Source organism: Plectropomus leopardus, unplaced genomic scaffold (genome assembly GCF_008729295.1).
Source record: "Plectropomus leopardus isolate mb unplaced genomic scaffold, YSFRI_Pleo_2.0 unplaced_scaffold57, whole genome shotgun sequence".
NCBI lineage: Eukaryota > Metazoa > Chordata > Actinopteri > Perciformes > Serranidae > Plectropomus > Plectropomus leopardus.
In genome coordinates, this window is record NW_024662630.1 from 1 (window position 1) to 19,867 (window position 19,867).

Below are 19,867 nucleotides of genomic sequence, written 5' to 3' on the forward strand. Positions count from 1 at the left end.
TTTTATCTTAATAGGAGCAGTTCAATGTAAATGCAGAAAAAGATTGTTAGAGCACTGATGACTTACACTAACCATCTGTACGACATTTTTAAAATGGTCAGTAGGATTGTCTCAGGAAGTACAAGAACAAATAAAGAGACAACCAATAATTGAAATTCAATCCCCGTGTTTTATTTGCTCTATAACAAAGTTCAGTTTCATTTGGAAGTGCTCTGTGCCTGAGGCAGCTCTGAAATTACATTTCAGTGTTGGAGCACAGAGCTTTCCCTTTCTCTTTAGAAAAATAACCTTAGGAAGGTACAGTATCAACAGCTTTTATTGTTTTCATCTCACTCATTTATTAAAAATGTATGCAGTATTACAGAATACTATTTTACACTATGTATATTATAAATATCTATGATTAGAAATATGTGTAATGTGAGAAGTGAATCCTAAGAAACCAGTTAAATTACCAAATAATCTTTCTATTTCTCTCTGGGGGTTTTCAAAAATGTTATCGTAGTTAAAGTGATGGTGCAGTGAGTTCAAGTTACAAGTGGAGGCAGGGTGAACGACATGACCCACCACGCAGCCTATAAATAGAACATGGTTGCCACAAAGGAGAAGTGTAAGGGAGGACACAAACATAAAACAGCATTAACAATAATTGTAACAGATAATATGTTGTCAACACCTCAGCCCCCATGAGGTAACCATAAAAAAAAAATTCCAATGACTGAAGTGTAATACTGCGACTGATGTACTGAGGTGAACATGTGCTGATCCAGCAACACTACTGTGCTGTTGTAGAGCTTCATTAGTGATATAAGTTTCCATATACTACTTTAGTGCAAAGTACAAAGAACAAGTTCCCAGGATGTGCGTTGGACAGACTGATTATTGTTGAACACTTTAATTTCAAGCTGTACTCCTGAAGCTGCGTCAGTTTTACCAACACCTTCTGTAATCACTAATTTACTGCAAATCATTACAGGGTCTAAAATAAAAAGGAACTTTCCAAGTGCTTTGTAATATAACTACAAAGTGCAACTATTACATAGCCTAAAATATAATACAACTAAAAGCCTAAAAAGTCATCAGTGCATGTTCATAATGGTACTACTCCATTTCAGAGCAGATTAACAGCGAAGACATTTTTGCCTACTTAGAACATCCTGCAAAATGTCAAAGTGAAAAAAAACCCCACACTCTTGCATAAGTAGCATTTTGCAAATAGACACAATAAAAATAATCTTTAAGCACATTTCAAACATAAAGGGCCAAAATCTCTGGTTTGTTATGAAGGCACCACTCACTACACTGTTCTCACAATCTGTGAGAGAAACCAACTGTAACACATTAGCATTAGAGTAGGGTGTCACATGATTTTATGGGCACAAAAATACTGAATAATTGACTATGAATGTGGTGTGTTTTCAGGTCCGATCCTCATCCACTTGTGCAGATGTTTTAATCTCAGAAAAGCAGAAACGACAAGCCTGCATCACCATCGTCACAACACCTCTCCTGCTTAGTTCAGTTATGTTCTAGGGATGCTGGAGGTGACTTCAGGCCTCCTGTGTATTTACAGAGTCAATGATTGGATGGATTCAGTCCGAACCATCGAGAGTCTTCCAAGTGCCAAAACACTTGTCATAGTTCAGCTGCTAGGTACTACAGTCCAAATGTCACAAAGCAAAACAATACAGTATGGTTGATTTGAGCAAAACAGGACACGAGAAGATGCTGTAGATTGCTGTGCAAGAAAGACTGTATCTCAGTCTGGACACAAACAAACATCATCTGTTTCTGTGTATCACTGCAGTAGCTTGAAGATTACCAACACTGCAATGTTTCCTCTGACAACATGGCATTTAACGCAAAACAAAATGATTAAATGAAGCAAATGCTGAACATCACTGAACATTTTTTTTCATGACACATAGAAAAAAAAAAGCCAGAAAACAAACAACATACAGTACGTAACATGGAAAAGAAACTGCTCAAAATCGCTGCTAGTTTTCAGCCGTTTCTCCATGTTACTGTTGCTCTGCTTTGGCTCCAGCCTAAAACTCAACTACATTCTCTACACTATCCATACTTACCATAGCGAAATCAAACAGTAAAACGATAAACCAGCATTGTGGAATACATTCCTGAGTTGTACCTCAAAGGGTACAGTGCCATTCATTTCATACAGAAGCCACCTCAAACACAGCAGGTCAAAAATGTCTGCAGGTCATAAAGCAGGAGGTGCAGTTGCATGTCAGAGCCACCATGGGGTGCTGTTGTATGTTCTGCCAGTCAGGCATTAAAGCCAGATGGCTGTGTTGTGGTAGTGACGGGCCAGATGTGAGACTTAGCAGACAAGTTTTCAATGATCCTGAAAGATTGCCAGGACCAATCAGACAACTAAGCCAGTGCAGAAACTCCTCTCCCCAAAGGAAGGCCCAGAACCTCCCACTGTCTCTTAATCTGTCCTTTTTTCATTTGTCTGTGCAATCTACAACACAGTACTATCTATCTAAATCTTGCAAACTTTATGAAGTTCCATTTAATCTCATGACTTGCTCCTATTCTGGACTTCCTGTCAAATCACTGTTAATAACGTATTTTTCTATCCTTTATCTGACTCTGGCCTTATCTACCTTTAATCCTGTCTGCGGTCTGCCCATTCCTACCTGTCTTACCCTCTGTTTTTGCCTGTTCTTTCTCTAAACATCTGGGTCTACTTCCTGTCTCTTTTCCCGTAAGGCACCCTATCCCACAGGTTCAGTTGTAGTGGAGATGTTCTGCCAGGGATTGCCTTCGGGTTGGTGGGGAGGGACACTCAGGGTCCTGGTCAGGCTCATCATCAGGGGAGACGAGCTGCAGAGCGACTTCGTTCTCATAGCAGAATGATGAGCGTGAGCTTTGAATGTACTTCTGCTCAGCCAGCTCTTTAGCACTGCATGAGGGCGTGTTTGGGATTTCATATGTCCGATGGAAGAATGAATAGTCCACCTGGAAAAAAGGGGAAAATGAATACTTTTTCAATACACATTGTAAGGTAACAAAGACAAGAGTCTATAACCACTCTGAGTCTGAGGTCGTATATGCGTATAGCTACATAAATCCTGCCATCAGCATGCTGAGATACTCACAATAACAATGCTAAAATAATGATGTCTTTAGCAGGTTGAAGTCATGATTAAATGAAAAATGCCTACTTAACCCTCCTAGATCACATCCCTGGACATTTTTGTGCACCTATTTAACAATATATGCCGAAAATATTACACACACAATTTTTTGTCATATTAGATTAAGTCAGCTAGCAAGCCACAGCATGGCAGGTCAGTGTGTCTTCATCTCCCCAAAAAAACTGTGGTAACAGGCTTGATGGCTAAAAATTATTCTCTTGAGGAGAGTGGTATCAGTGACATGTAAGGATTATGTGTGAGGCATTTAACAATGCTTCAACAACTAACATTAATGTTACATTCAGCATATGTTGGACTTCGTTGCTCTCTCCCCTTACACAAACTACTATCCCATCAGCGTTACACCATTGGATCCTCAGTACTATGACTCGCCCACTTTTCAACAATAAAACCTGTATTATTTCCAAAACATGTTGCTGAGGTCTAATTCGTTTATTCATTAATCTGTTTCATTTATTAATTCATCTTGTCCTCTTCCTCCCCCCTGAGGAAAGTATGTGTGGCAACAGCAGTCTGCTTTAGATCTACTAAACTCCAAATCTGCCCACTTTTAGTGGTCCAATCAAATGCAAAGGATTTAATTTAAATCCAGCTTGTAACTGTAAACCAATCAAACATTCCTTTTCACTGGGAAATATGTCAGTACGGATTATAAAGACGCTCTAACTTCCGTTTTACTGAGACTTTATACTATGTTTACCATCTTTGTGTAGTGTGTTACCATGCTCACATTTGCTAATTACTACTAAACACATAGTACAGCTGAGGCTGATGGGAATGTCAGTTGTGTTTTTATGTCTGGTCATAATCAAAATTACTGTACATATTAAATTTTTGATCTGTTCATGGTGCAAGATGACAAATTATCATCATCTGGGAACCATAAATGTCTGTGCTAATCCATCTAATACAGATATTTCATTTTGGACCAAAGTCGTAGTGGATCAACCATGCAACATTGCCACATTCCTGAAGCCATGACGCTACCGGGGCTGAAAACACTAAATATATGCACCCCTCTAAACTATAGTTAAGTAATGGATACCACTTAGATATGTCTCCATCCTTCTTTTCTTACCTGGTAGCAGTCTTTCCTCTCAAAGAGCACTGGTTCGAATCGGTGTCCCCAGAGGATCTCAGAAGCCAGATACGAGCTCCGGCACTGTGTGGTCATGGCTGTGGCCTCCACCATGCCCTCAAGTATGACCACCACCTCCAATTCAGAGTCATTCTCCAGGGTCTTTTGATCGATCTCGAAGAAGGGTGACTCGTCATTGATTTCGTGGACGATCGTCACTGGCGAGACCAAGAAGATGCGGTCGGTGCCAGTGTCAAAACCCACGTTGATGTCTATATTGTCCAGGGGGAGGAATTCTCCCTCTTCTGTCACCCTTGGCTGAAGTTGGGAATGGAGAGTAAAATTAAGTCACTATTTGACACATAAAAATTTCCACATCAGATGTTGCAAAATTGATTTTACACGTTTGGGAAATATGAAATGGAGACTAGAAACGATTTCCAATACAAAACCAACATCAGCCAAAGGCAGGTTTGACATGATAAAGTAAAATCAAAATGTAATTCTGGCTATAAAATGCAACACATTGGTATATAGAGAAGGCATTCATCCACACCTTGCATGTTGTAAAAAATTAAGTATAAATATACTTGACACCATTTCCTGAAGTAATCTGTAGAAATTACATTTTTTGCTGTGATCCAAAAGCTTAGTGTTTGGTTATTATATTCATATAAATTGGACTATCGAGTCTTTAGTCATACCACCCATGCATAGGCTTATCACTTACCCAACCCTTGCTATGGAACAATATTCAGTCACAGCATTGAGAATTGTATTTCTTTGATCCTCGCAAACATAATCCCTTCTGCCCGGTCTGAACTTTGATATGGTCATGATATTAAGCGAGATCAAATTGTCTATCCTGTAGCCCCAATGTTCCACAGATTTTGACCCTCCGGAAAACCCTGGCAGCATTCACACAACATGCTGGCAGCATTCACACACATATACACACATAGCACTGATGATGACAAAACATTTCCAAAACTAGGAAACATGTTTAAAACTATCCACTTAAGGTCAGACAGTAAGGTAAACATAAGTATACATACACTACAATCAGCTAACCCACATCTAGCACACGTAAGGGAAATTGAGATGACGAAGGACAATGGTTCTCAGTTAAAGAATTGTGGGCAAGTTAATCCATGGTAAATCTTCCTAACCCCAGAGGGAAAATAAAACAAGCTCTCATTAACTACGGTCCACAGGATACAGGCCAGATGGTCTCGGCGCTCTCTCTTTCTCTCTACTGCAACCTTTTTTTCCTCTACTGATATCTTTCACAGTACCAGCCTCTACTTTTTGACAGAATTGTTTACTTTTTGCTGTCTGTTTTACCATCTCCAATTCACCTCTTTGACCTTTTCCTCAAAAATGGAAAGGCTTTTCTCTTTAATCATTGCTAAACTTCCAGCCCATCCATCTCCCTCCACATACCTTCAGTAGTTGTGCTCGAACATGTGCCTCTACCAGGTGGCTCTTGCGTAGGTTTCCGACCCTCCACATCATGCAGAGTTTCCCGTCCCTCAGCGCCACCACGGCCGTGTCGGAGAACACCAGCGTCTCGTTGCGCTTCTTGGGCTTAGCAATCTTTGCCATAACTGCCCCGATGATGAAGGCGTCAATAATGCAGCCCACAATGCACTGCAAAACGACCGCCAACACCGCCAGGGGACACTCTTCAGTCACGCTTCTAAAGCCGTAACCGATAGATGTCTGCGTCTCCAAGGAGAATAGAAAGGCCGCCATGAAGCTGTTCACCTGGAGGAAGCACGGCTCCTCAACCACTGCCTCTCTATCAGACTCTCCTCCAGACTCGCCCTCTCCTGATCCCGGAGAGGAACCTGAGCTGGGAGGAAGCCGAATTGAAAGGTCCCCATGCAAGGAGGCAATGAGCCAGAAGGCAAATCCAAAGAGCAGCCAGGAGAGAAGGAAGGAGAGGGTGAAGATGACCAGCATCCAGCGCCAGCGGATGTCCACACATGTGGTGAAGAGGTCACTAAGGTAGCGCTGGCCCCTCTCGCTCATGTTGACGAAGGTGACGTTGCAGCGTCCGTCCTTGCCCACAAAGCGTTGTCGGGGCCGGCGGCTTGAGCGCCTGGTGCGCCGGCGGTTGGTAGTGGAGGGGGAAGAGAGTGAATCCTGGTCTGAAGAGCGGCCTTTTCCTCTTCCTCCCACACTACTGCCTCTTAGTCCTGAGCACATTCCTCCTGCTCTCACCCCGCCTTCTCCTGCGTCTCCCCCAACTGACTCTCCAATGGCGCTCTGCCTCCGTGCATTGTTGGTGTTGCTCTGGAGAGGTAGAGGTTTGCCGTTCAGGGCATGGGTCGGAGAGGGGCTGGTTGGGGTCCCTGACCCCGTTGGACTCCCCCCTGCCCTAGCCGTGTCTGCAGCACTCTGTGCCAGCCTCATGACCTCTTCCTCCTCCACTGGCCCATCCACCACAGCACTGAAACGGCGTTTCACACGTGCCGCTCCCATCATGCACTACAAAGCCTCCTCTCTTATAGTGTACAATGAGTCTGTATTCCTTCGTGTGCCTTGATTTGATTGCTGATGTGGCAATTAAGCACCTAGACACAGTCAATTAAGTGTGTGGTGCTAACAACACAGTCAGTCCTTCAGTCCTGCTTAATGAAGAGATAATTGAAAGTCCATAGTGACCAATGATAACCAGAGGATAATTCCCTCCAAGGCCACTGATCAGTCACTTACTTTCCCCAACTTGTAATGAAGTTTCCCAGTCGTGTCTATCTTTTGAGTGATAGCACCTTCAGCAAACAAAATGGGATTTCTTGAAGCAGGTCCACAGGTGCATTCATTAACAACCAATGTCTTTCAGTCACACTCAGTGAATGAGTTGAGCTGAAAAGAAAGATATCAGCAGCAGCCCAAGCAGTCTATTTCTATAAGTTTGCAACAATCCTTTTGACAAGGAGTGGTAAGGCTGGATTGACCTAAACAGACTTGACATAAGCATGCAGGATTGGTTCAGTTCAGTTCAAAACAATAAAAAGGGAAAGCTCGAGCAGGCATCAACTGATAAAAGCTATACACTGAAAATGCAACACAGTAGGAGAATGGAGATGGGAACATGTAAAAGGTATACAGCTCGCCACAGGGTATCTTCTATAATACTGTGACAAGATGCAGATAAAGATGGACAAATGCTGCAAATTAACTCAAAATGGGGCGATATGATAAAAACATTTCTAACATGCAATAAAAAGAAATAAAAACATGCCAATTCTTACGATCAAACTTCTCTCCAGTTTCACAACCCCTTGGTATGGGCATGAAGAAACAAAGAGCACAGAACTTTCAGTGAATCAAGCACTACCTTTCATTATTCATCATTCATAATTCTGAGCCAGTATCTCTTAAATAAAGCTGAAATATAGCACACACACAATAAAGTGTTAAACTGCAGTTGTCAAGGAAATGTCGCCTTTGCCCAACAAGAGGGTCCCAACTGAAAGACCCATGTTTTGTTTGCCATTTCCTATTTGATCATGTCACTGCTTTAACAACTTCACATTGTCTTTCTAAAGGTCTGCACATCTGTTTGATGGCCATTGTCAATTTGGTGAAGACTTGTTTTACCGGCTGTTTTGGGAATAATACTGACCTGAACTACACGACTGTTAGCAGTCACCTGCAACAGCTAGTCTCTCAGAGAAGACACACGTCATTACAGCTTAGCATTACAGCTGAGAAAGCTCTTAAGCCTGACAAAAGATAGGAAGAAGAGCAAAAAAAACAGAGTTTACTTCGATCTATCTCCAACACTATTTTGTTTTTTGCTTAAATTGGAAGATTTATATGGAGGGAAAAGGTAAGTACACAGGTCACCTGAGAAAGTGCTCTATATTTCTTGGAGGTGGCGTGCCAAAGAAGATAGATCAGAGGGAGAAGAGCTGAGAAGTGCTGAGCACTACGTGGCTCTGAGTTCTCCTGGGTTTGTGGACTGTAGTCCCTTACTCATCATGTCTGTTTGAACCAGATCACAACGGGCTACCTGAACATCAGAGTTTACACAAACAAAACAAAGTATTATCATATCCAGATACAACAACATGCAAAAAATGACAAAGGTTTAAATAAAGCAAAAAAAGAAATGTGCAAAATATGTCGAAATGAAAAGTATGCTCGTACAGTCAGTATTTACCTTGCCCAACCATTACTCCAAAATTCTACCACTGAATCCTCATGTATACAGAGTATCCACATCCTCTTTGAAACATTAGACAAAATCAAACCCTCAACCGTAAATCTAAGCTGTGGTGAGTACAAAGAGGACTGAAAAATAATAAACAAGAGCTACTGCTACACCTGTACAAAAATGAAAGCCATTTCAATCAACCTGTAACATCAGGGTTGACAAAAGTCTACAACAAATGGAAATGGGGAAAGAGATCCCGCCTGAAGTGTGATGTGACGTAAGGGTTCATCTTCATTCATGTGTTGACCTCCTTTCATGACACATGTTCATTGAGTTTTTGGGAGAAAATTGAGTGAAAGAGTCTGCTGGTTTTTCAGTTCTCTTTACTGAGATGTCATATGTCTGTTTTGCATCCCTTTGCTGTAGGACCTTCTTTTTTAAGACACTGCCAGTCTTGAAAAGAAATCAGAAAAACAAAAAGAGAAGGGTAAGGTATACATTACAAAACTGTGCTTGTCTCAACAAAACCCGTTGCCCTTAAAATAATTGCATATGTTCACATTTAATATCAATTCAAATCTTAAGTATGCTGTATATGATAAATATCTAAATGTATGGTGATTGAAACCTACCGTTTGTGGTGTACCTCTTTGGATGTCTCATGCAGCCCCAGAGTTGTTAAAAGATTTTTTTATAAGTCAAATACCGGTATTGTGGAGGTTTTCCTTTAGACAGTCTTAACTTGAAGAGTCAAACTTAGTCATGACCTCGGGGAAAACGTCACCCAGATGTACCCGAGGAATTACAGAGCCTGTGAAGAGAAGCAGAGAGAAATATTTAGTCATTTTTCATTTATATCTTCTTACAAAATAATTCCTATACCTTTAGGGAAAAAAACATTCATTTGAAATAGGTGAGACCATGTATAGACATGCATCCACCACACATTCATGCATCCAAACAAACAAGCCCAGAAACACGCCAACTGCTACACCCCCTTAGCCAGCTGATACGAACACAAACACTTGACCTTAATGACAAATTTCTTTGCATCCTAGGGACAAAACTGTGGCCACCAAAGGGTCAACTAGGGTTGAAATAGTGTGAGTGTCATGGTATGACAACAATCTCAAAAAATCTTGCATTTTCACTGTATCACAGTATTACAGAATTATTAGTATTATGAGTTACAGTGACCCTTAAACGCATGAAAACAGTGGTTGTTTCTTTTTTGGAAGAACAAACATTTTTATCACTATAATTGAAACTTGAAATCTTATTTTCCAATAGAAGTATGTGTAATTGCTAGTTGCAGCTAAAGAAAATAGAATATGAATAAACACCATTTTAATACACATATGAAAACATATATACAATTATTTTTATGCATTGGTTGATATAAAACTTTTAAGGGAGGACTGGTGAGTTACCAAAAAGGATTGAACTGCAGAGCACTCATTTTGGGTCAGGAAACAAAGTGGTACAGGCTGAGTAATCTTTGATAAACAAGCAATCGTGGATTAAAGCCAATAGACTGGAAGAATTGGAGGGGATTTTCTTGGGCAAAAGGTTGAGACTGGGATTGTAGCTCAGATGAAGGACTGCGGTAAACAGAGACTGTGGGTTGATTGGGGGACAAGAGGTAGTGTGGTCTTGCTGTGGAGATGGCGATATGCTGTGGATTACAGCTGCGCTCGTGACTTTGGTTCTGCTAATCCCCTGAGGAATTATGTAAGAGTCATACCCTTAAAGAAGGTGGCAAGAATATCTATGAACACACACAGGTAGGATATGTTGTGGCATTCAGAGGATTTGGGGTGATTTGGGTGAAAACAGTATGTGGCACTAAATCACAAATGTCACACTGTACAAATAATACAGACTTGTAAATAAAGTGTTGCACTTGAATAAACTGGGACTGATCACTAGGATCTGAGACATAACATGTCTGCATGGATGAATAAATAAACAATGTTGTGCATCCTTTTGACCAGTGCAATTAGCATACAGTCTGCTGCATAATTGTCCCTTGATGTGACGGACCATCATGCATAAATGGGCTTATATGCTGCTGGCTGGGGAAGTAAATTACTGATATTATGCATAAAAATTACTATAAAACTTCATAAGTCATCTTTCTAAGACCTATCTCTTATTCCCTTATCGTTACTGTAGCTAAGCATTGTGCAAATACTATAAAGGTAGAAAAAATGCAAACCAGTGGGGAATTTAATAACTTAATAACTACCAAAATTCTTTTAAATATTAATCTAAACAGAGTGCCACAGAGTTGATGTTTTTCTGTAGGCCAAACCGAAAGTTAATGACGCTTCAATTGGATTTTGGATTATGAATAAAAATAAGGTCTGTGGTAAACAAACATTTATGATACTTAAGCAAAGTATCATAAATGTAACATTTATACTCAATTCAGCGAGTTTAAAGTGATCATTTAGGGACATTTCAGACATGTGAAACTTTAAAAATAAGGTAATTCAGGAAATTTAAATAAATGTTTTCCTTTTTTTCATATCACTGAGCAGCACATCTCCACAAGTAACATGCCTGTTACCAACACATCTGGCCAATACACAACGTTCACAGTCAGAGAATTAAAATATTAAATTAAATCGAATTATTATCATCATATTATTTTAATATATATATCATCCACCACTCGGGATCTGAACCGCATTTTTTTTTTCACCTAAAACTGAAGCCAGAAATAAAATTTGGACAAAATAACAGACTTTTTTTTCAGGTTTGTGCTGCTCAAAGTTCAGTTAATGAACAAATGTGTGACGAGGCAGTCCTGACCTTGAGGCCTCTACTGTAGCTCCTGCCAACACTACCAAATGAACAAGCTCTCAGCTCTGCTATCTCCGTGATTGGGTTGAGGTGTCTCTGGACAACTGACGACAGTAGCTGGAGGAGGTGATGACGGAAGTGTGTGCGTGTGTCTGTGTGTGTATACAGGCAACGTGAGAGTACACGTGTTCTTGTGTTGCCTAACCTTATCCTGGTGAGGTGGCAGGTGTCTCAAATATCTTCTCATATATGAACATGCAGGGGTGTCTGGGAAAACTGTGCATGTGAAGTTGTTCCTTCACACTGTCAGGACCCACCAGAGCAGCGTCTGATCTACAGTCCTGCCTTATATGATAAAGGCTGAAATGTGCCGGGACTTCTCATGTTTAACGGTTCTTTAACCAAATGGATTAGTTATAATACTTACTAATACTATAATAAAAATTCTTTGAATTGGGTATATTTTACATGTGATTTAGAACACATTTGCCATATTGGAGCTGCAATGATTAGTTGATTAATTCAGTCAATTGTCAGGAAAAACTGGCAAAAATTCTTGATCGTTTAAGTCATCTCTCAGGCAAAAAACAAAACAAAAATATTTTTTTTTGTTTTTGGTATTTACCTACATATTTTACTTGGAATTTGGACGGTTGGTGATACAAAACGACAAAAACAGATCACTCATTTTAGACTCGGAATAGGTAATGGGTATTTTTCACAGTTCTCTGATGCTTTTTTTTCCCCCCAATCGACTGATCAAGGAAATTATCCACAATTTAACTGTTCATAAAAATGATTTGTAAGTAGATTGCAGCTCTGAAACCACTTAACTCTATATTTTGTAAAAGTAAACAGGCTGCTAACTGATGATAGCCTAATGATATTATACTTCAAAAGAAAAAAAAAAACTGTTTTTTGCTGTATTTTTTGAAAAAAAAATGACAATTTACTTGCCCCAGGATATTCTTTCAAAATAACACCAGACAAATTTGAAAGTGATACAGCACACATTTACAGACATACAACATTTACAGATACTGACGGGTGCACTATGAGACCTTTCAAGGTAGTTTAAAAGCCTTAAATAAAAGAGTAAAGTTTCTCTAGTATGAATCTTCAAGATACTAATTATACCACAGATCGCCAGTGCTCGCTGTCAGAAACACGGTGAAATACACATAGTGAGACATGCATGCTCTACCAACAGACCGCTCTCTCGAGAGCCCTGAAGCCCCGCTCCCGCTGCTGCACAGAGCCACAGAGCACCGTTCACTTTATTCAAAGTTTATTAACACTGAACATGTCAAGTATCCAAATTGCACCAAATTCGACAAGCCTTGGGTCCCCAGCAATCCACCAACCAAGTATGAAGTAGATGGCATGAATGGCTGTTAAGGTATGTGACGGACGGACGGAAACAGACAGACAGTTTTCCGTGCTTTATAGTTAGATATACTGTCAACTGCCTGAATATAATTGTGTATTGATGCTACTTAGTGCAGGATAATCGTGACTTGGATGGATGGATTTTTCATATTGTCCCATTCCTACTCTCACCATGTATCTGTCTCTCTACAGCACCTCCCCTGTCCTCTTTCTACCCAGATTATCTGACCATATTAAGGTGTTATCTGGCCAGATTAGATTTGCAGGGAATATGATTTCAGCACTTTCATTGAAAAAGGCACTGAATATGTTCTTCATTTTGTCACTCTTCTTGCCTCCCATGTCAAATGTGATCCGTCCTATTTCCTGTACTAAAAATAACAGTTTGAGTAAAACTATGTTCTCATCACAATGCTGCTCTACGGCGAATTTCACATATCCTTAAAGTGGGTTGGATGGTTTCATGATGGGGCGTTTAACCAATACAATATACAAAATGACATCCTCAAAAGTGACCCTCTACATTGTGAGGCCACAATGCAAATGTGGAGACATCAATACTATTGATCAGTGGTAGTTAGAAACCAGGACACAGGCTGGATCTCTCTCACAGCGTCACATGGCTCTCTGTCTCAAACCTGGATTTTCTACATCGCTTTCATTCCAGACTTGGTTATTCTATTAAACTTCACTTTACAAGGAAGATTTTAATATGAAATGTGCACAAGGGGCCTACTGCAACAGCTTTAACGGCCGTGCATATCAAACAAATTCCCAGTGACATTTTGCTGATAGCCTATCTGATCAATACAGTTCTAGTGAAGCGTTGATCTGGTGGCATCATTCATACGTTACAGGAGCTGAAGCTGATGGTTGAAGGCAGCCCCAGAGCGACAAACAGTAATGGATGTTACATCATAACATTACGTGACACTTGCCTGATGGTGTTTCATCATATTTCAAACACATGCATATTTATACATCTTACAAAAAGTTTGAAGTTGAAAGGAGCACAGTGGTGTTCTGCATATTTTCAGCTCATCTGCTATGAACTGCATATATTTTTTAGCAGTTAAATCATTTTTAGGGCTGTCCAGAATGCTTCTAAGCTTCTACAGTTGCTATGGAAACTGACATTTTTTAAAATTATATATGTATTACCCCTAAAATACCAAATAGCCCATGAAATAAGAAATAGTTATTCAACATTATTCAACATTGGAATAGGCTACAGTCAATTTATTGACTTAAAGGCCTACGCGAGCCAATTCATTTTCATGTGGTATGGTTGTAATTTGAATTTATGTGATTATTGCACATTTTGTAGCCATTTTTGCATCAATGAATTCCTAATGGCTATTATTGTTATTATGAGTCTAATGAGAGAAGGAGACAAAAATCATACAAGTCTATAAAAAATTACCACAAGTTCGAGGTAAGTGTGACCCCTCTTACACAGTCTGCTTTAACACAGGAATTTTCAGCACAGTGTGACATTTTGACGATGTGTGATGCATGTGACCCACCATAGAAGATTTAAAAAGCAGCTAATAGCAGTTAGTAGCTAACTCCAAGAAGAAAAGCTTCCTAAAATGTCCACAAATTGGGTTAACAATGAGATTTGGAAGCTATTTACATTTCGAACAGAGGATGAGTTCAGTTGCAATATAACAGATATGGCAAAATGTCAATTATGCCATTGTAATTGTTTTAAAAGTGTTGCTGACGTTTCTGTTATATGTCCCAGCAAAAACCTAAGCTGTTGTCACCTGGTAAGCTGGCATGCTGTCTTGAATCATACACTGAAGCAGCATGATGCTGCTAGTGTTTGGTTCAGTGTAAAAATACCACAGTGGCATAAGAAGGAACTTCATTGAAACTCTATAGCATGATCTCTGTGTAAAAGGGCTTATGACAGCTTTTGGTGCCCCCACTTAGTATTTAAAACACGTACACATACACAACCTCACGCACAGACGAGCAACGCACCTGGACAGGTGCACGTGTTTGAACTCTGCTCAGTGAAATACAAGCTAAAACATATGCACCTGCCCAGGCATGCTAATCTCAAATGTCAAAGTATTTTAAGTTTTTCTTTTAACTTTTTATGTGAAAGCGTATGCATTTGTGAGGTGCTGAGAAAATCACTGGATAAATGAGTCTTGGATTATACTGCACGACTTGCGTGTGAGAGTTTGCAAACAAATGTTTAAATGTAGTTTTGCTGTTGTTAAATGCAAACCAACCTTTACTCCAATTCACTCCAAATGATATACAAATGATCATTTTCTGGTTTAAGTACTCCTTTAAATACTGTGCGCTCTGAGGAGGAAAAGCATTTGGAAATCACTGATGAACAACCCCCCCCCCCACACACACACACACACACACACGCACACACTCACTGTTATGAAAACGTCTGATAATAAGCACAAGTGTGGAGTCATCTTGGCACCAGGCCTTATTCCATCTAATTGAAACTTTTCCGCTGCCGTCCCTCCGTCAGCTGTGTGCAGTGATCGAGGTCATTTGTGTGATGACGACTAAATGTTAATCTGCTGAGTTAAGATGGTGCAGGTTGCAATGTGCTGGTTAAAACGCTGCACAGCTCCTTTCTAATTAAGAAAATTCTCAGAAAAGAGAGAAGTATGCAATCAAGAATAATTTGATTATTTAAATTACACCCATCTTCGTGACATTTTACAGCTCTCTTCTTACATCTCAACTATTACATATTTTGGAAATACTTGCATAAACTCATTCAGTCTTCACACAGTAAATGAAGTTCACTGTCACAGAAAGTTTTTGTCCAGATGTTATCATAAAGAAACATCTTTTTACAAAAGGTAATTTCAACATGATGCATGACTACAGGGCTCCAGCCTCACCTTGCATCAGCAATTTATCTGTTGTATTAGTATGTACTGAATGAAGTTTTGTATTTATAATCAACTTGTGGGACGAAAAAAAAATCATGGTGCACTCTTTTACTGCAAGCTCACCACTCCCCAGAGATCTCGCCACACCACTGCACACATCTACGACATATGACTGCAACAGCTTTAACCCAATCTGCCTAAGAGTAGCACAACAGAGTGACGCTATTTGTAGATATTTTCTTTTAAAATATAGTACAAACATGGGATGTTAATCACAAGGTACACTTCGGTGTTGACATCACATGTACTGTAAACTGCCCGTGGTAACAGTAGTATCACACCGCAGGTGATTCAAGACGCACTCACACTATACGACGTTTCTGGTGCTAATAATTTTTAAAATGTGTGTATGTACAAAATATTGTGTAAATGCATTGAACATTAGGTTTGATTTGTAGCATTTTTGCCCCGCTTATCAGGGAAAGCCTTGGCATGTAAACGTGTCATAATTTTAATGTCAAATGGTCTTGGATTGAAAAAATTAAAAATGAATGCCACATGCAAACATCAGAGCAGTTACTGTAAAACGTATGGAGTATAAGGACGCCACACACTGCAGTCTAAATGTAAAATACTGCATCACAAAAGGACATATCATAATAAACTATATTAAAAATCTTTCCTCTTTTCAAAATCATAAATTAAAGTGGCTTAACAGGGAAAAAAAAAAATTGCACTTTGCAGTTTCTTTATGATATGTTTCAATCTACTTATGGAATAAAGAAAGACACTACAAACTAAGTGGGGCATGACGTCTGAAAGAAGTGTGTGTTTACCAGGCAGGGCGGATCTAGCAAAATGTGCTGTCGAGTTGTATTATGGGAGGTGTAGGATCCAGGATTTTTGGAGCTTCACCCATAATAGAGACTTAAAGTATCTCTGCTTTTGCGTTATAAAGCACCCCGGGGATGATGTTTTTCTGTAGACCAACCCAGAGGCTAATGTCGCTCTGATTCCCTCGTCCAAAACCTATGGGATTTTTCCATTGGATATCTGATCACTGCAGAAAATAAACTGCGGCAAAAAAAGTATGATACTTACACATTTTGTTTAGCAAGATAATCTTCGCAAATGACCACCACTTAAGCCTAAATGTAATCACCAGAAATGAAAAGCCATTGCTAGGCTAAAACGAACTACAATATGGTCGCAACGCCACAGCTACAAGGCTGTAAAGCCATGTCCGGTGCAGCGTGATGACGACTGTTGGCTACTTTAGTCACTTGATAGCGGCCGTATTTTTAAGACACATAAAAGCTTCAGAGTTCACGAGTGGGGTATTTACTGACATTTTTTTGTCATAGAACAAAACGTGAAAGTCTCTCAAGCTTGTATTGACTGAATGTAATACTCACACTTTTTCATTAACTAATCTTATCGGCTACCATTAAAATAAAACGCCTACACAGATAATTGGCAAAATGCCAAATATTGGCCCCAATAATCGACCAGGCCAATAATCTGTCAACCCCTATTTAGGACTCATCACTAGGGTTCTCTGATGATTTTAGACTATTTATTGATTTAATTTTTTTGGAAGTACGACACAAAATTTCTGGAGTACCATTTCACATCATTAGCTATAACATTTACTTGCTAACTGCCTTCAATGCAATGCATTGATAAAATAACTTTTTTTAAATAATGGTGCCCTAAATGTTATCAACATTTACAAAGATAGATGTTGACCAGTATTACAAAATAAAACCACGAGCACCTTTAACAAGACAATAATCTGGAGAAACTGCTGTCATTTTATAATCCTGTACTTTGGTCTTTACCCTGTGTGCCTCCTTGGGGAAAAAACCCAGCACTGTCTTGCCATTTCATTTAAACTGCACTTTGTAAAGAAACTGCAAGCATCCTCTCAAAATCTAGATGCATGTGTAGGCCTACTGTGTTTTGTCTCTCCATTTCAGAAACGCCACATGACTATGAACCTATTTAAAAATACAGCTGTGTTTTCTATCAGATCACAGCTCACAAAACCAAAAAAGGATTAAGGTCTAAATCATCAGGGCACACCAAGTTCTCTGGCCACCTCATCTGCTCAGTACTCCCTCTGTCAGAGCCTCACAGTTCACTGTTCCCCTAACAGCACCATCTTTTTATTCATCCTCCAGTCCCACACAGCACCAGCTAATGAAAAAATAGACAAAAGCTAATGCAGTGCTTGAAATTTCCTAAATAAAATGGATTTTAAGCATGGAAGAAAAACAGTTTGAGCATCTTTTTGGTGAAGAAGCACTAATATTGTATTTGTAAAGAATTATATTCCATTCTCAAAGCAACTCTACGATCTTAATCATTAGTAACATTAAGGATTACAACAGTGTCACTAAGGTGCCACCTAGATAAATGTTTAAAATTGCATCATCTTTGTCCGATGTTTTTTTTTTTTGTTTGTTTGTTTGTTTTTTTTAATCAGTTAAAAAGCACGAGTTCACCTGCCTTTAAATAAGGACTTCAAGTTATCAGGCTGCTTCCGGACACACACAACTGCCACATGACATCGATGAAATAAAAATACAAAAATCAATTTCCAAGCAGAAGTGGTGCTTTGACAACTTCTTGCGCAGTTAAATTCATTCAGCACTTACCGGCTGTTTTCCTCCCCGTTAATTCAGCGACGTCAGTTTACTCTCAGTTTCTCCTTTAACCGAATTTAATGGTCGGTCGGTTAAATTTAAAAAGAAAAGGACGCTGATTATGACCCGCGCGCGAGCTGTCCCTTGCTGGCGGTCCCGTTAACTGTCCGCGTGCCCTCAGGTGGCGGATGAGCGCGCTCACGTTGCGATGCTATCTGTCCCCAATCAAAGACTCCCACGCGCCTCTCCGGACTGCCAGCGTGACCTTGTCACACCATCCTGTCTGATTAATCAATGTTAAATTACAGTTTAGATGTTTGATACACACGAATTATTTGTCATTTAGTTTCAGTAAAGTAAAAAAGAATAGACTTATTTTCATTTTAAGTCAATCTGTATAAAAATAGTTAAACACTTTGTAATTCAATAAAGAAAATAATAATTATCTTTTTATTTAAAAATAAGAAAATATCATTTTCAGATCAATCTAACTTCATATATTTGTGAGCAAATTTTGTTTTATAATATACAATTTTTCTATCCATTTATTAACCTCTTATTTGTGCTGTTTTGCACTTTTAAATGTCAGGCTACAGTTCTGTAACAATGATTTTTTAAAAGTTGGATTTGACTGTGAATAATGAATAAAATGTAATAAAATAATTCTACAAAGAAAAGGTATTATTGTAGAAACTGATGTTAACATTTTATGACGGGTTTTATGAATGTGTTTTTGTCCGTGTGTGTGTGTTTGTCAGTCAGAGACACTGAGAGCCTTATCGAACAGGGTTTGGTCAATAAATGCCAATAAAGCTAATTTGAATATGAATTTGAAGGCCAGACAGACAGACAGACAGACAGACGAAGAGAGAACGATCGAGAGACAAAGTAACCAGTGACCATGCAGCCAGATTAGTGCGTGTGTGTTTGTGTGTGTGTGTGGGAGAGACAGCGAGAGAGACAGAGCGACAGTGTGTGTTTACTAATACTTAATCTGATTTAATCTCAGTCAAGCCACCCAAGAAGTGACCTATGATGTCATGAGCTTTGTCATTCTATGGAAATAAGGATCAGATTGGAGATGATCGAGGTCAAGGAGCATCATACTGCAGCAGCCACAACAGTCAGCAGAATCCAACAACATCAGCATGTAAACATTCGGATATCAAACCCCCTGTGCATTTATTTATAAAACACAGGAGGATAATCTTAATCTGCACCCTGTGTGGTTTTAAATTGCATAAGTGTTTGGTAAAAACACTAATTGTAATTGACCCATGGAAAACTGTGCGGGAGGAAGGGGCAGAGAGAAAGTGAGGGAGAAAGTGATGTGGGGAGGGACGATGATGTCATTCACTTAGAGGATGAACAGAAAGACATGAGCTTTAAAAACAGTACCTGCAAATTATATTTTGTTGTTCAATGCACAGAGAATCAGTTTAAACATGGCAGGAAAGTATTCGAATAATGTTTTAAGTGTTTTTGATGATATCAACATGACAACTTAATTTTATTGCTATTTTTTTTAAATGAAAATTTTAGTAGAGTCGCCAGTAGCCAGAATAAAATGCCGGTATCATGTGTTTCAGCAAACCACGGATATGTTACATGTGTTACATTTACACTACTCACTTAACGTAGTTTAGATTAAATGTATATTAGATGAGTTCTGCAGACCGCTGTTTCGAGACCAACAACGACAAAACCGGGTA

At 39.4% G+C, this 19,867-nt stretch overlaps 1 protein-coding gene and 1 long non-coding RNA gene across 2 annotated transcripts; both read right to left on the reverse strand.

Annotated features, from left to right (window-relative positions):
- Positions 1-149: 149 nt before the first annotated feature.
- LOC121939699 (inward rectifier potassium channel 2-like) lies at positions 150-8,695 on the reverse strand. Its single transcript, XM_042482680.1, has 3 exons — positions 5,707-8,695; positions 4,264-4,581; positions 150-2,985 (listed from the first exon to the last, which is right to left on the reverse strand). Exons 1-3 carry the CDS (start codon positions 6,751-6,753, stop codon positions 2,755-2,757), a joined length of 1,596 nt encoding a protein of 531 aa, XP_042338614.1. The 5' UTR covers positions 6,754-8,695; the 3' UTR covers positions 150-2,754.
- Positions 8,696-8,776: 81 nt separating this feature from the next.
- LOC121939707 lies at positions 8,777-18,321 on the reverse strand. Its single transcript, XR_006105513.1, has 3 exons — positions 18,168-18,321; positions 9,064-9,242; positions 8,777-8,884 (listed from the first exon to the last, which is right to left on the reverse strand). It is a non-coding gene; the product is annotated as an uncharacterized LOC121939707 (long non-coding RNA).
- Positions 18,322-19,867: the final 1,546 nt, after the last annotated feature.

Excerpts from the sequence above, each read along its gene's own strand:
- LOC121939699 (XM_042482680.1), bottom strand. The coding sequence starts at position 6,753 with ATGATGGGAGCGGCACGTGTGAAACGCCGTTTCAGTGCTGTGGTGGAT. Across the intron at positions 4,582-5,706 it reads TTCGAGCACAACTACTGAAG|CCAAGGGTGACAGAAGAGGG; the intron begins GTATGTGGAGGG and ends TCCCAACTTCAG. Across the intron at positions 2,986-4,263 it reads AGAGGAAAGACTGCTACCAG|GTGGACTATTCATTCTTCCA; the intron begins GTAAGAAAAGAA and ends CCTTTTTTCCAG.